The sequence below is a fragment of the Micropterus salmoides genome, unplaced genomic scaffold (assembly GCF_014851395.1).
Source record: "Micropterus salmoides isolate LMB-PRFRI ecotype aquatic unplaced genomic scaffold, ASM1485139v1 Ms_hic_scaffold_19, whole genome shotgun sequence".
Classification (NCBI taxonomy): Eukaryota; Metazoa; Chordata; class Actinopteri; order Centrarchiformes; family Centrarchidae; genus Micropterus; species Micropterus salmoides.
In genome coordinates, this window is record NW_024041039.1 from 12,135,953 (window position 1) to 12,149,108 (window position 13,156).

The 13,156-nt window shown below is 39.1% G+C and overlaps 1 protein-coding gene across 1 annotated transcript; it reads left to right on the forward strand.

Moving 5' to 3' along the window:
• Positions 1–2,031: 2,031 nt before the first annotated feature.
• Positions 2,032–12,788, forward strand: LOC119909953 (programmed cell death protein 10). Its single transcript, XM_038728241.1, has 8 exons — positions 2,032–2,164; positions 3,246–3,466; positions 3,929–3,982; positions 6,939–7,056; positions 7,273–7,399; positions 10,547–10,625; positions 10,752–10,834; positions 11,953–12,788. The coding sequence occupies exons 2-8, from the start codon at positions 3,377–3,379 to the stop codon at positions 12,032–12,034; spliced, it is 633 nt and encodes a 210-aa protein (XP_038584169.1). The 5' UTR covers positions 2,032–2,164; positions 3,246–3,376; the 3' UTR covers positions 12,035–12,788.
• Positions 12,789–13,156: the final 368 nt, after the last annotated feature.

Consider the following 13,156-nt stretch of genomic DNA (forward strand, 5'->3'; position numbering starts at 1 on the left):
TGTCAGCTCTAATCAATTATTGAAATAAGTTGCTTCTTTTAAATTTGCGTTTTGTCACCATAATTTTCTCGCATTCATTACTTTCCACAACTTTTCACAGTTTTATATAATTCTGACACTGAATATCAAGGTTTATTATTATTTATTTATTTTATTTTATTTATATATTATTATTTATTACTATACAACACAAGGTTGTTCAATGAAATTAGAACATTATTGGCAGTTTTTGTGAAGGCGCCTTTCTAAATGTAACAGGTTACCGATTACAAGTTACTCTAAAATGTAGTAGTAGTGTAACTTTTTCCATTCTTTTATCAAAGTAATGTAACTTATTACATCTAATTACTTTTTGATTACTTTTCAAATTTCTAATGAATGTTTTCAACTGTTAACCATTTTCAAAAGGCAGCACAAGAGGCAAGTTCAACTGGCAGACAGGTAGCGCTGCAAAATCAAACATGACAACCAATCTAAAGCATCAGAATAGTATCAAACTTTCCTGAATGGCTGTGGCTGGAAATAGCAAAGGAAGACATTGTGCACATGAAAAACATGCAAAGAAACTTAATATTATTATAGAATTAATATTATTCAACACATAGCCTATGATTTTAAAGAAAATGTTCAGATGTAACCCTCGATAATCATGAACATTTCATAAGTGTATAGCTGTTTCAGTAAATGTAAACTATTACAGTTACATTTATTTTGTAATTAAATTACGTAACTAAATTACATAACACTGATTATTAGACATTTCACTAAATGCAATACATTTGTGTATTTATTAACTTAAATGATACCCACAACTCAACAATGTTAAGCACAAATTATAAACAACATAATTTTTTATGAACTTTATTGGAATTCAATTTACAAACAGTCAATCATTCCAGTTCATGAACACAAATAGAGGCTTAAGATAATATGATGGTAGAAGGAGAAAAAGAATAAAAAGATTAAATATATATAAAAATAATAAAAATAAATAACAAAGAAACTAACAAACAAAAAACAAAACAAACTAAGAGAGATGAATGAGTGAGTAGGTGACAAGATATTTCTTAGGTGAATAGTTATAATAGTAGTAGTAGAGTAGATATTACTTATTGAAATGCTTTTCTTATTTGATACAAATACATTTCAATTTCAATCTCCAATATGAAACTTCCCTAAGAAAATAAAGAGATTTACAATGGTACATAAGTTCTCATCTTCATTTTTCCCTTCAACTGTGATTGCATGTGTTGTTTTAGACAATATTTACTTCTTAAAGTCCCTCCAGAATGTGATACAGAATGAACAATCATAGAAAAGATGATTTAAAGTTTCTTGTTCTGTTTTACAAAAGGTGCAATTGTTGTCATCAAGCATGAATTTCAAGATAAACATATCACATATTTTGAGCAAAATTTTCAAATGTAATTCTCTAACTTTGTTTGTAATACAGAATCTAAAAGGAACAAGCCACGCCTTACACCAATTAATATCAGAAAAATGAGAATTCCAGAAAAATTTGCCAGAGGGTGTTATTTTCTTTAAATTTAAAAGGCATTTTCTAATGTTAGTACATTTGCTGCTCAAAATATCAATATTATTTACATAAAGAGTACATGTGAAACTAGGCACCTCACGTTGTTATTTGCGGCTTTTCATTAGTTCCAATAAACCATTAGGTATAGATTTAAAGACTGAGCTATATTCTTTTAATGTTATTGGGAAAGCCTTCTCTCTAAGAAATAATTTATACTTAATTAATTGACCGTTACAATCAAGTCCCTTAAGATGATATTTCTATCGATCCAGTTTTGTAAATAAAGTGACTTGTTCCTCCTAGTGATGCAATCATAATTCCATATACTAGACTTGTGTGGAGGGAAGTTATGAGAATAACACAGCTTCCAGGCCAAAAGAGCTTGTTGATAAAATCTGGACTGTTTTAACGGCAATAAAAACAACATAAAGTTATAGTTATTATAAACTGTAAATGACGCTATATCCTCCTGCCCTCTGATTGGACGGTGTGTGTTTACGTAGAAACGGTCCGGAAGATGTCGCTCAGACCAGTCCTAAAAAACTTCCGTCTTAAGTTGTAAAGAAAACATAGCAGCTAAAAGGCAATCGACGGCGTAACCAACCCATTTAAGAAGTCAGACCAAAGGTAGACACAAGTACACATTTGAAACGCATATATCGACTCACACATATGTTCTTTAGCAGTTTATAGGCGTGGTTTTAGCTCATCAGTAAAAATACAATCTCCAGTTTACTATAGCTAGCACGTAAGCTACGCTTTTAACTGCTAGCTGTTCGCTACCATCGGTTTGGTCGGTCATAGGCCTCAATTGGGTATCTTTACGTTGAAATCGCGATACATTTGTCAGTACACCCAGTAGGTTATCGTTCTGACAATTTATTTTGATGGTCTATTATCTTGAATAAAACAGCAAACCTCAGTTAACTGTACATCGGCTACTTCCATCTAGCCATCTCCAGTTAGCCCAGGGCTGTAGCCTGCGAGTTAGCCAGTCGTCGCGTCAGACACAGTAGATGACAAACAGTAATATTTCTATGTATCTTATATATTGGACAGGTCATAAATGGCACAAGTAATTGATAAAGCAAACCAAATACCCAAATGCTTACCATTTAGCTAACGATAGCTAAGAACTGAGCTGCACTGCCAAACATTACATTATTAGTATTGTATTCTTGCTCTTTAACTAGACTCTTAACGTTACAAATATATCAAAGCTTGCTAGGTATAGGTAATTGTACATTGTTACACATTTAAGTTGCTGTTTGGTCACATTGGCCTTGCTGTCACCTGCCAGGTTACTTACAACTGTACCACTGCCCTCCTCATGTCTTGCTGCTTGTTAGTAAGACCATAGAGAATATAGTAATTTAGAGTATAGGTTGGTGTATATTAGTATAAGAAGTAATTTTTATATCCGGCGACCAGGGAGGCCAGGGACTGATGTGCCACTAGTCAGCATCCACCACAGCGTGAATGAATGTAATTTGAATTTTATAATGACACTGCGGATGATAATAATAATGGACAATCTATAATCATAGACAGTACCTGATGCAGTGGATCAGACTTGTGCATCCCCATGAAATAACCAAATATATGCTGACCTTATTTATATAATATACCATCCAAAAACTCAATGACGTGCCATATAGATAAGACTATCAATAACCTGCTGTTGTCTTTCAATATTCTTTTCTTCCAGGCTCTTGTCATTCTGGAGCTTGTGTGGCTTTCAGAGTGTGAGTGAGTGGGTGAGTGAGTGTATGTGTGGGTGTGGGTGTGAGCTGCAGTTTCCTCCTCACCGTTTCACCAAGAGCCTCTCCTCCCTGGAGGATGACAATGGAGGAGATGAAGAATGAAGCGGAGACAAACTCCATGGTATCCATGACGCTGTATGCTGTGATGTATCCAGTGTTCAATGAGGTAAAACATCTCTGGATGAAAGCAGTCACATTTTAGTATATTATTTGTCTTGGTGTGGTGGAGTGTTTGTCAGTATTCTGTTGCACTATTTATTCAGTATAAGTTCAGTATTAGTTCCTTTATTTACCAGAAGAAGACTGTATAATGTTACAGTGGTATTTTTATATTACAATTAAGGGAAGTGATACGGTTGCTAACCTGTAACATCAGACAAGTGAAACCAATGCCAATTTCCAAGAAAAATGAAAGTCTATCATGTTGTGCTCCTTTGAATCACCTGCCTTTGTAACGTAACTTTTGTTGAACCGGTGCTTGATATGACAGAGCAGTTAGGTTCAACTTGGCATGAAGCTGCAGTTGAAACCCCTTCAAGATCCTAGTCAGATGCAAGATGACAACAGCAGCCCCAAAATGTCGAGATTCAGCTGTGATGATGTGTGTTTTCTCTCATTTTTTCATTAGCTGGAGAGAATCAACCTATCAGCAGCTCAGACACTCAGAGCAGCCTTCATAAAGGTAGGACTATGCAACGATCAGATGACCTGAAATGTTCAACATTATCACTACATGACACTTGCAACTTCCTGTCATAATATCTTTGGTTTAAATGTAGGCATCCCAGTTAGCCATTTTATTTTTTCAAAAAACACATTGGACCTGCATTTGCATATTATCTGGTGTTCTAATATATTTTGCTTACAGTTCAGTTTCCTTCCTCAAATACACTAATATGAACACATTGGCTGTGATAATGGGCTGAACTGTAACTTTCCAGTTTTAATATGGCATAACAATAAGGCCCCTCTACATGTTACCTGATGCAAATTACAGGTTATGGAAATCAACCAAAACATTACCAAATAGTGCTGCAACAACTGCAGTAAAACGACTCTCGCAAACAGCAGCTGCATTCTTCCTGTGTAATGTTGATGTCCCCAGTGCTTGCAGCTTAATTGTACTGCTACATTAAAGGGTAATTACATTCTATTACACCTGAGTATTTATTTCCATAGCTGCGGCTACCGGTCCTGTCTGTTGTTTTAACATTTCATTCACCAAAGTAAGCACTGAACTTTTGGAACGCTGTGATGTCACTAAAACAGTTCCAGTGAATTAAGGCTGCAACTAGCAATTATTTTCATTATCAGTTAATTTGCAGATTATTTTCTCAAATAATTGTTTTAAGTATATAATGGCACAAATAGTGAATAACACCCATTATAATTTCCCAGAGCCCAATGTGGCTTCGTCAAATGTCTTCTTTTGTCTGACCAACGGCCCGAATCTCAGTGACATTCAGTTTACTAAGATACATGAGAGACAAAAGCAACAAATCCTCGAATTTGAGAAACTGGAAGAAGAGATTTTTTTCCCTTGAGAAATCACCTAACTGATTATAATCAGTCATTTAAGTTGGCCATTGTTTCCTGTTGATTGAATAATCCACTGATTGTTCCAGTTCAAAGGGGCAACAAGTATGGGCGGTCACCACCCCACCACAGCTTCAGCCCAACTCCATAGTTCAGCTTTGACATTCTGCACTTGCCATAGTTGTGTGTACTCACTGGTTATGGGGTGGTGCATGGATGCAGTCACTTTCGGTTTTATCTCCAGATGAATGTTTTAGATAATCTGGCAAAACAGCCGGCTTGTTTACAACCTTTAGGTTTTACTGACTGCCCGTGTTTGTTGCCCCATTGGACCTACTTTTAGCAATGTCTCCATGTTCAGAGATCTCAACACTTATTTTGGTGAGTACAGTGTTATCATATGACATAGAATTGAGCAAAGAAAATAAAAAACAAGTTTACAACTCTTTTTTTTTTTTTTGTCAATGCTTTGCTGGACTTCCTCAATGGCAATGTTTCAAATTGATTCACATGCAAAACATTTTTTTAAATCCCCAAATATTGATCTTTAATTGACCTTCATCTGAGAAATTCTGCTGCCAACACATTACTTACTTGTTTGTCTCACACCTTTTATGCCACTTTTAAGCAGTGAAAATACAGTACGGACAGAGGGGACATTTATTGGCCCATAAAGTGTGGAGTGGACATTTTCTTGAAGGGGACTAATGTGAATCAGAATCTCTGTTCTGTTATGATGTTGCCATGTACATTTCACTGCAGCTCAAGTATTCAGTGATATTTCAATACATACCTGCTGCAGCTGTTTTTGCAGTGGTGTTTGAGGTGGCTGTTGGTTTAGTAGCAGCACCCCTGTCACTTTAATTATAGCAGGTTCGCACAGGCACAACGAATTCAGTTAATTTTGCCGTAAACACCGCTGTTAGAGTTGACCTATTTCTCAATGTTAATCAAAGTGGAAAATGATTTGTGTACAGTGTATCCACCCTGTGATTTTGGATCCGCCAAAAAATGGAATGGGTTCTTCCTTGGCCCATGCCTGTAGTTTCCATAATCCTGCTGACAGACAAACAAATAAAGGGCACAGAAAACATGACGATCCTTGGCTGAGGTAATAACCTTCAAGGGAATGTACTGTACATTGTTGTTTGTAGGTCAGGAAACTGGAGACTTTTATTAATGTTAAAAGGCTGGATATTGTGGCATTCTTTGTTAACTATAATCATCCAGCTCCTCGTGTAGATTGATATCTATATTGTCCGCTGCTGTATCAAGAACCACAGAGGTTTAAAGGGAAGAGAGGAACCCGAGCGCAGGAATGTTTTCAGTGCCACAGCCTGCCATTTGTTAACTAACCGTTTCCACACTAATAGTTAACCAATGACATTATGAAACGAATAATGTATGAAGTCATTTGTTCATTTGTTCTTACGTTTGTTATTTTGTTAGGTTCAGTTTATATGCTGTTCATTATGAAAACAAACATCCCCAATTATATGATTGATTTTCAAATCAATGAACCAAGCTAACATCAGAGGTGCTGATATTCAGACTCGTGCTGTGTGTGATACTTGATTGTAGTCATCAGATGAGACTTTGTTAATGTCTTGCTCCTCTTTTTTTTTTTTATCTATACACTGCTGCTGCACTGGGACAATAAAAGCACTTTGGCCGTAGTCCTGCCGCTGAGGAGCAGAAGTGTTGAGGAGATTCACAAATGAAATATTAATGAAGGAGAAGCATCTTTGTTATTATCCAAACCAAAAGGCAGACCTGCTCACCTTACAGCTGTTTCACTGACATTTGTGGGTCTTTTGTTCACTTCATCTCACTGATTGGTGTCTCTACTGCCCCCCCCGCTGCGTCCTAGCTGGTGTAATACAAGGCTGAATTATTCAGGAAGAGAGCTTTTGTGCATTCATCTGAATGGCTCACAGTATCTCACATTCAGTAAAGTTCTGGCTTTGTTCTCTGCAGAGCTGAGCCTTGTCTTGCTTTTGTTGCAGAGGACAAACCGTGTTATATCTTATTTCTCTCTCATATGTGAATTACTTGCTTCTCTTCATCGCCCTGCCCGCCTGTTTCAACTCCTCCTTTGTCAGGCGGAGAGGGAGAACCCTGGCCTGACGCAGGACATCATAATGAAGATCTTGGAGAAAAAGAACGTCCAGCTCAACTTCACTGAATCCCTACTGCGCATGGCAGCTGATGATGTGGAAGGTGACTGTATGAGAGGAAGTACTGAGATATTGTGGTGGCAATGGTCTTTTTTTGTGACTCTGAGATCCAGGTTTATAGGTGATGGCAGCTGTAATGTACACCAGTTTTCCCAGTATTTACTGGTTCTGTTCTATTCTGACTTCACTAGCTAGTCTATCCGCCCATTTATATAAATCATTGATGTCTGGGAATGCCCTAAACACCCCTTTCCTGCAGAGTTTATGATTGACCGGCCCGAGCAGGAGTTCCAAGACCTAAATGAGAAGGCCAGAGCTCTGAAACACATCCTCAGCAAAATCCCGGATGAGATCAATGACAGAGTACGCTTCCTACAGACTATCAAGTGAGTGCTAGCAGTGGAAACACACACACACACAACTGTGCACTGTGTTAGGTAATAAATAAAAATACTTGCATAGCACCAACAGCTGCACAAAATTTACACATCACAATCAAATGCTGGTCTGTACTTTAAGGTCCTGTGCTCAGGCCTTCAGTAACTTGTAGGGCTGTTGCGGTGAAGTAATTTCCCCTGTGGTAATATGTTGGGGCCAAAGTACTTATAGGCAAGTCATGCCACTCGGCCGCCATCTTGACAATGCCTCCGGGCAGCTATTTCGGACTAACAAGACCAGACTCCTATCTGAATGAATGGGGAGAGAGCCAGAACTGCACTTTTACTGGTCACCAGGACATAAAAACTACACGAATAGAATCAACAGAAAAATCTGATAAAAATTGCTGAAAAAGTTTGACAACTTTGCCCCAAAATAAGGTTTAAAAAGTGTTTTTCCCAACTGGTTATACTTCTACTATGCATGCACGGAAGTGCTTTGCAGTAGAAGAATAACAGACCCTTACGTCAGTGGAACCTCACGATTGGCTGAAATAAGATTCCCGCTTTGGCTGTTAAAAGCAGATGATTGGCTTTCTAGCAGGAAGGGCGAGATAACCGCCATCTTTGCAGCTACGAGCTTTCCCCATAGACTTGTATTGAGGATGTGATTGAGTGGCGTGTCTCCTCTAAAATGTCTCTGTTGGGGCTCAATAGCACGGTATCGCATTTTTCATCAATGAAGTAATTTGGTCCATATAGCATAGTAAGAGTGTCTGTGGATCTCACCTCACTGCACAGCGAGCGGCTAACAGCAGCTTTATGGTCGGAACAAGCTAGTTGCTGGTTGCTAGTCAACAACAGGGCATGTCTGTTGTAGAGGGACAAAACACTAGACTCAGGCCCGCTGGAAGTCCAGATCTGTCCTCAATACTTAACAAGTATTGCTGGTAGATAAACACTTGGAGTTCAAAAGAAGTTACTGGAGTCGGTCAGAGATTGATGCAGTGGAGTTTATTGTCAAAGCAAGACAAAACCTTAGCAGACCGGTAAGGCACACTGAAAACATGGTGTGGAGCTTCTCATTATATAGCCTTGGCTCTCCCTAGAGAGGTGGGGCCTCTGCGAGATACCTGCCTATTTTTTTATTTAATGTAGCCATTAATTAGTTCTACTGGTGTAAATCTCTCCTTTGATGTTTGCTTTTTGGACCGTCTTAAAACCTAAAACCTTAAATATTATACTCCCTTAAAATCCTAATTCTCCTATTCTTCTTAAAAACATTAATTCATCTTTATTGTAAGTTAACTGTACAAACACATTATCTGAGGGTACTATTTCGTATTTTTTATAAGACACCAGTAAAACTCTCGGGTCTGGCACTTCCCAGGGTTTTGGCCCCCTTGAGCCCCCTTAAGAGGGTCTCTGGTCATATACCAGTAGCTTCCAAATTTATAGGCCCTGGTTTTTAAAAAACGATCTATGTCTCTATAACCGTATGTTCTGTCACAGGTATGGAGATCTATGTCCCCATCCCCATACCTTCTGTCATAGATATGGGGCCCAGAAATGATATAATATCTTGGTACACGGACTTTTCTCCTTTCCCACTGAGTAGTATCTACATCTTACAATATATCTCAGGTGCATATGCTTTTAGTTGCATGCCCTTTTTGACCCATCCCTATTACACACATTCCACGGAACACTTCTGAGAGGGTCATCTTTCTTGGCCTGTCAACTTTGGTCTTATGCAGAGGGTATAGCAGCACCTCAGCGTTCAGTTTAACAATCAAGACAATTTACATACCGCAGCAACGCACACATACCCACCAACACACACTGGCGTGTGTGGAGCAGAATGGGCTGTTCACAACTAACCACTGCACTGTAGTAACGTTATAACTAAATTTCCACAGAGAGCAACATGAAAAACAGCTGCAGGCATCCGACACAGTACGCTTGTCAGTTGGTGAGCTTTAAATGAGGCTTACGTTCACAGTTTCTCTTGAATGTCCCTCAGTATCACAACATTTTCGAGCCTGTTAGCCACTTTAGCCGCGCAATATACTTTTGCAAGTTAGCTAACCTTTAAAATAAACAGTAAAACAATACGGCAACACCTTCACCCTCCTAGTTTGAAGTCAGGTCACGTACAGCTCATGGCGATCCGTCCTTGACCTTGTACAGTTTGTTACAGTTGTGGAACTTCTAAAGCACTTTAAATTTATTCATTTAACATGCAATGAAGTGTAAAGTATGAACATTGCGGTTGTTGCAGTGCTTGCCATCCTCCGCGGTAGGCTTAACCAATAGTACGGTATTTCAATTTTGCGGTTATCGCGATAGCCCTAGTAACTTGAATCTCTCCGGTGTTGTGGTACCGCAGGGGCATAAGTTCTGAGCTAAAATGCATTCTGAGAAGCAAAACAGCCTGTTTGGAAAATCAACATTTTCCACTGTAATGTTTAGCTTTGACTTACGCAAACTCGGCTCGTTACTGGATGTGTTGTGTCATGTAGTTTAGCAAATATTTGACCAGTTTTACAATCTAAAATGGACAACGCCATGGTGACTGACTGGTCAGAATGAGGTAATTCATTCTGGACCAAAGTGATGGACTGACCGACAGAGTGCCATCCCTAGAGCTGTGCCGCTAGTGTTGCTAAATCAGCTAGTGTAGTGATCGTTTGTGAGTGTACATAATGTCCTTGACTCCATAACCTGTGTCACTGTTGTGAAAAGTTAAGCAGAAGTACTTAAATTCCTAATACCTAGATCTCTGTGATGGATGTGGGGGCGTCAGGTCAAACGACCTCCGGATAAATGTGGATGTGTGTTGCCAACTCTCAAAATTTAAAGTTGGCTGTGTAAACAGATCAGAAGCGAGACTTTTGACTTGCTGTTGCCGCCAATAGCGACTGGAATTTAAAAGAAAAAAGAGGAAATAAGAAAAAAAACAATGCAGCCTTCAGTACAAATATAGAATATATTGTATTACAGCCATTATTGGTGAGGATAGTCAAATAACTCTGTGCTGTCCTTATTACAATGATTCATTGTTGCTATTTCTTCATCACTTATACTGACTGGTACACCTCTTGGTTGTGTTTGTGTTGTGAAACCCTCGCTTATGGTGTTGTTGGTTCCCTGCAGAGACATAGCCAGCGCCATAAAAGAGCTCCTGGACACAGTCAACAATGTCATTAAGAAATATCAATACCAAAATCGCAGAGTGAGTAACAGACACACACACACACACACACACACACACACACAACACACACACACGTGTATGTTTCTCACTTTTTCCATGTTAAAAAAAAAATGTTTCTATGTTTTTTTTTCTCTGTTTGTGAAGGCCCTGGAGCACCAGAAAAAGGAGTTTGTGAAATACTCCAAAAGTTTCAGCGACACCCTCAAAACATACTTCAAAGATGGAAAGTAAGTGTCAATTCATAGTTTTCACGTGACATACGCGGTGACCTGGAGGGCATAACAACAGACCAAGATAGTGGCTGACACCGATCTCCCTCGCAGAGATGCCGTAAAAGCCGTTAAATTTTATTTGGATCATCTCTCAACTCAACAAGAAAAGATAGATTATGGTCACAAACTGCAAGTGTTGGGCACTTGAGATCCATATACAGCACCAGCTGCTGTATTTCCGCCGTTAAAAACCGCAGGTCCCTGCCAGCGCTCGACCGTGGTAATGTTTACATTTACCTTGTGGGGAATCCCTCACCTGACACAGCTCAGGCTTGTCTCCTTGTCGATTAGTGCATCCAAAAGCACAACTACCATCTAGCATTTTGGCAACACAAAAACTCAAACTCACACAAACTCACAGTAGCGGTGTATCACTTGCTTCCTGGTTAGCGGGCAGCGGAAAATAACGTCTTTTTTGCCCTCCAAGGGAGCGTTTTCCTTGGAATGTGACACCACATGAAAACTATGATTAGTCCAGTCTTCTATGATATGCAGATCTGCAAGTGCAACCAATATATATATATATATGTCTGGATATATTTCCAAAACTATCATCATCAGCTGTGCATTTGTTATAGGTTGGAAAATCTGGAAAAAACATATCCCTGGTCGCCATTCACTTTAATTATGGTGGGTTCAGTTAATTTTACAACTGACCTATCTCAATGTTAACGAAAGTGAAAAATCATTTGTTTACGGTGTTTCCGCCTTGTGATTCGGATCCGTTACAAAATTAAATGTGTTCTTCCTTCGTCCACGCTTCATGAGAATCGGAGCCTGTGGTCTTATCATAATCCTACTGTCAAACAAACAGCACTGAAAACCGTAATCTTCAAAAGAACACTGTTTATTGTTGTTGGTACGTTAACTGACAACTGTCTTAAAAAGCCCCTCTGGATGTTGTGAATGTGTTTGTTATTAATTCTCCCACTCCTCATGCATGTCTTCATCATATCATCTTCCATTGTATCAACAACAGAGGTTTAAGAAGAGAGGACCCGAGGGCAGGAATGTTTGCAGTGGCACAGCTGGTTATTTATTAACTAACTGTTCCCATTCTGTTTCCTCCCCAGGGCGATAAATGTCTTCATCAGCGCAAACCGGCTCATCCACCAAACCAACCTCATACTGCAGACCTTCAAAACCGTGGCCTAGCCATCAGAGACCACAGAGTCCCACCCCCCACCCCCGTCCTGTGGGGAGCAACTGCTAGAACGGTGGAAGCTTGAAAGAGCGCCTGACCCATATATGTAAATTAGAAAGAGTTGATTTTAGTTGGGGGTCGATTCCGTTGAAGTCGATATTTTAGATTCCAGTTCAAGAGACTGAAAAGTGCCATTTGTTTTTTGCAATGAGGATTTTCCAGTCTTGAAATGGAACTGAATGGGCCCAAAGTGTTTGGTTGATTGATTTTATTTGGACAGTTTTAATTTATAACCCTGGTCACATTGGGAGTAGGTGAGGCGAGATGTTTATTAAAGACTAATTGCCATTTTTCTAATATATTCATGTTGATCATTTTACTTTTAGCTTTTCAATCACGGCTACACATCTCAGACCCCATTCAGTGGGGGTGTGTCTCAGTCGTCTATACTGGTTTTCTCTTCTCGGCTCCCTGCTTGTGTCGTTTTGCCATGGTCTGTGCGCGGAGGACTTAGCTGCGAGGAGAGGAAGCCGTGTTGGACATTTGAGAGGCAGACTCAGATTTAATTGTCTTTATTATCAGAAGAAAGAAAGCCAAATGACTTACAGCACAATGTGCGCCTTACCAAGTCCTGTAACATTCCCTCCTCCCAGTGTAATGAAGTGGAGCAAGTCCCTGCAGTTGGGGGATGTAGAGAGAGAATTGAAAGTTCTGTATTTAACTGATATCTGGTTGCAAATGTTCAATAAATAGTTTCCAAATGATGATGCCTTTTTTAAATGTGTCTGAGTCTAGTATGTGTGGGATTACTTCTTTACTTAAGTGAATGGAGTTTGTTATTGTGTTAGAGAGCGTTTTAGACTTTGTTAGGCTCAGGCTTTTTTCATCCTATTTCTATGTTGCCTGAAAATAACAACATACAGGATTCATTTTAAATTAAACAGTTACTCCAAGGTACAACTTATAAACCTTGGTGACTGATAATTCATTTTTACTGTAAGTCACTGTAAGAGCGAATGTATTGCAATTTGTAACATTGTCAGACTCATGATGGACAGTTCGAAAACCTTTCTTAAGTCCAAACCTGGCGTATACATTAACCACAATTCAACTCAACCTCTGACGGTTCAGCC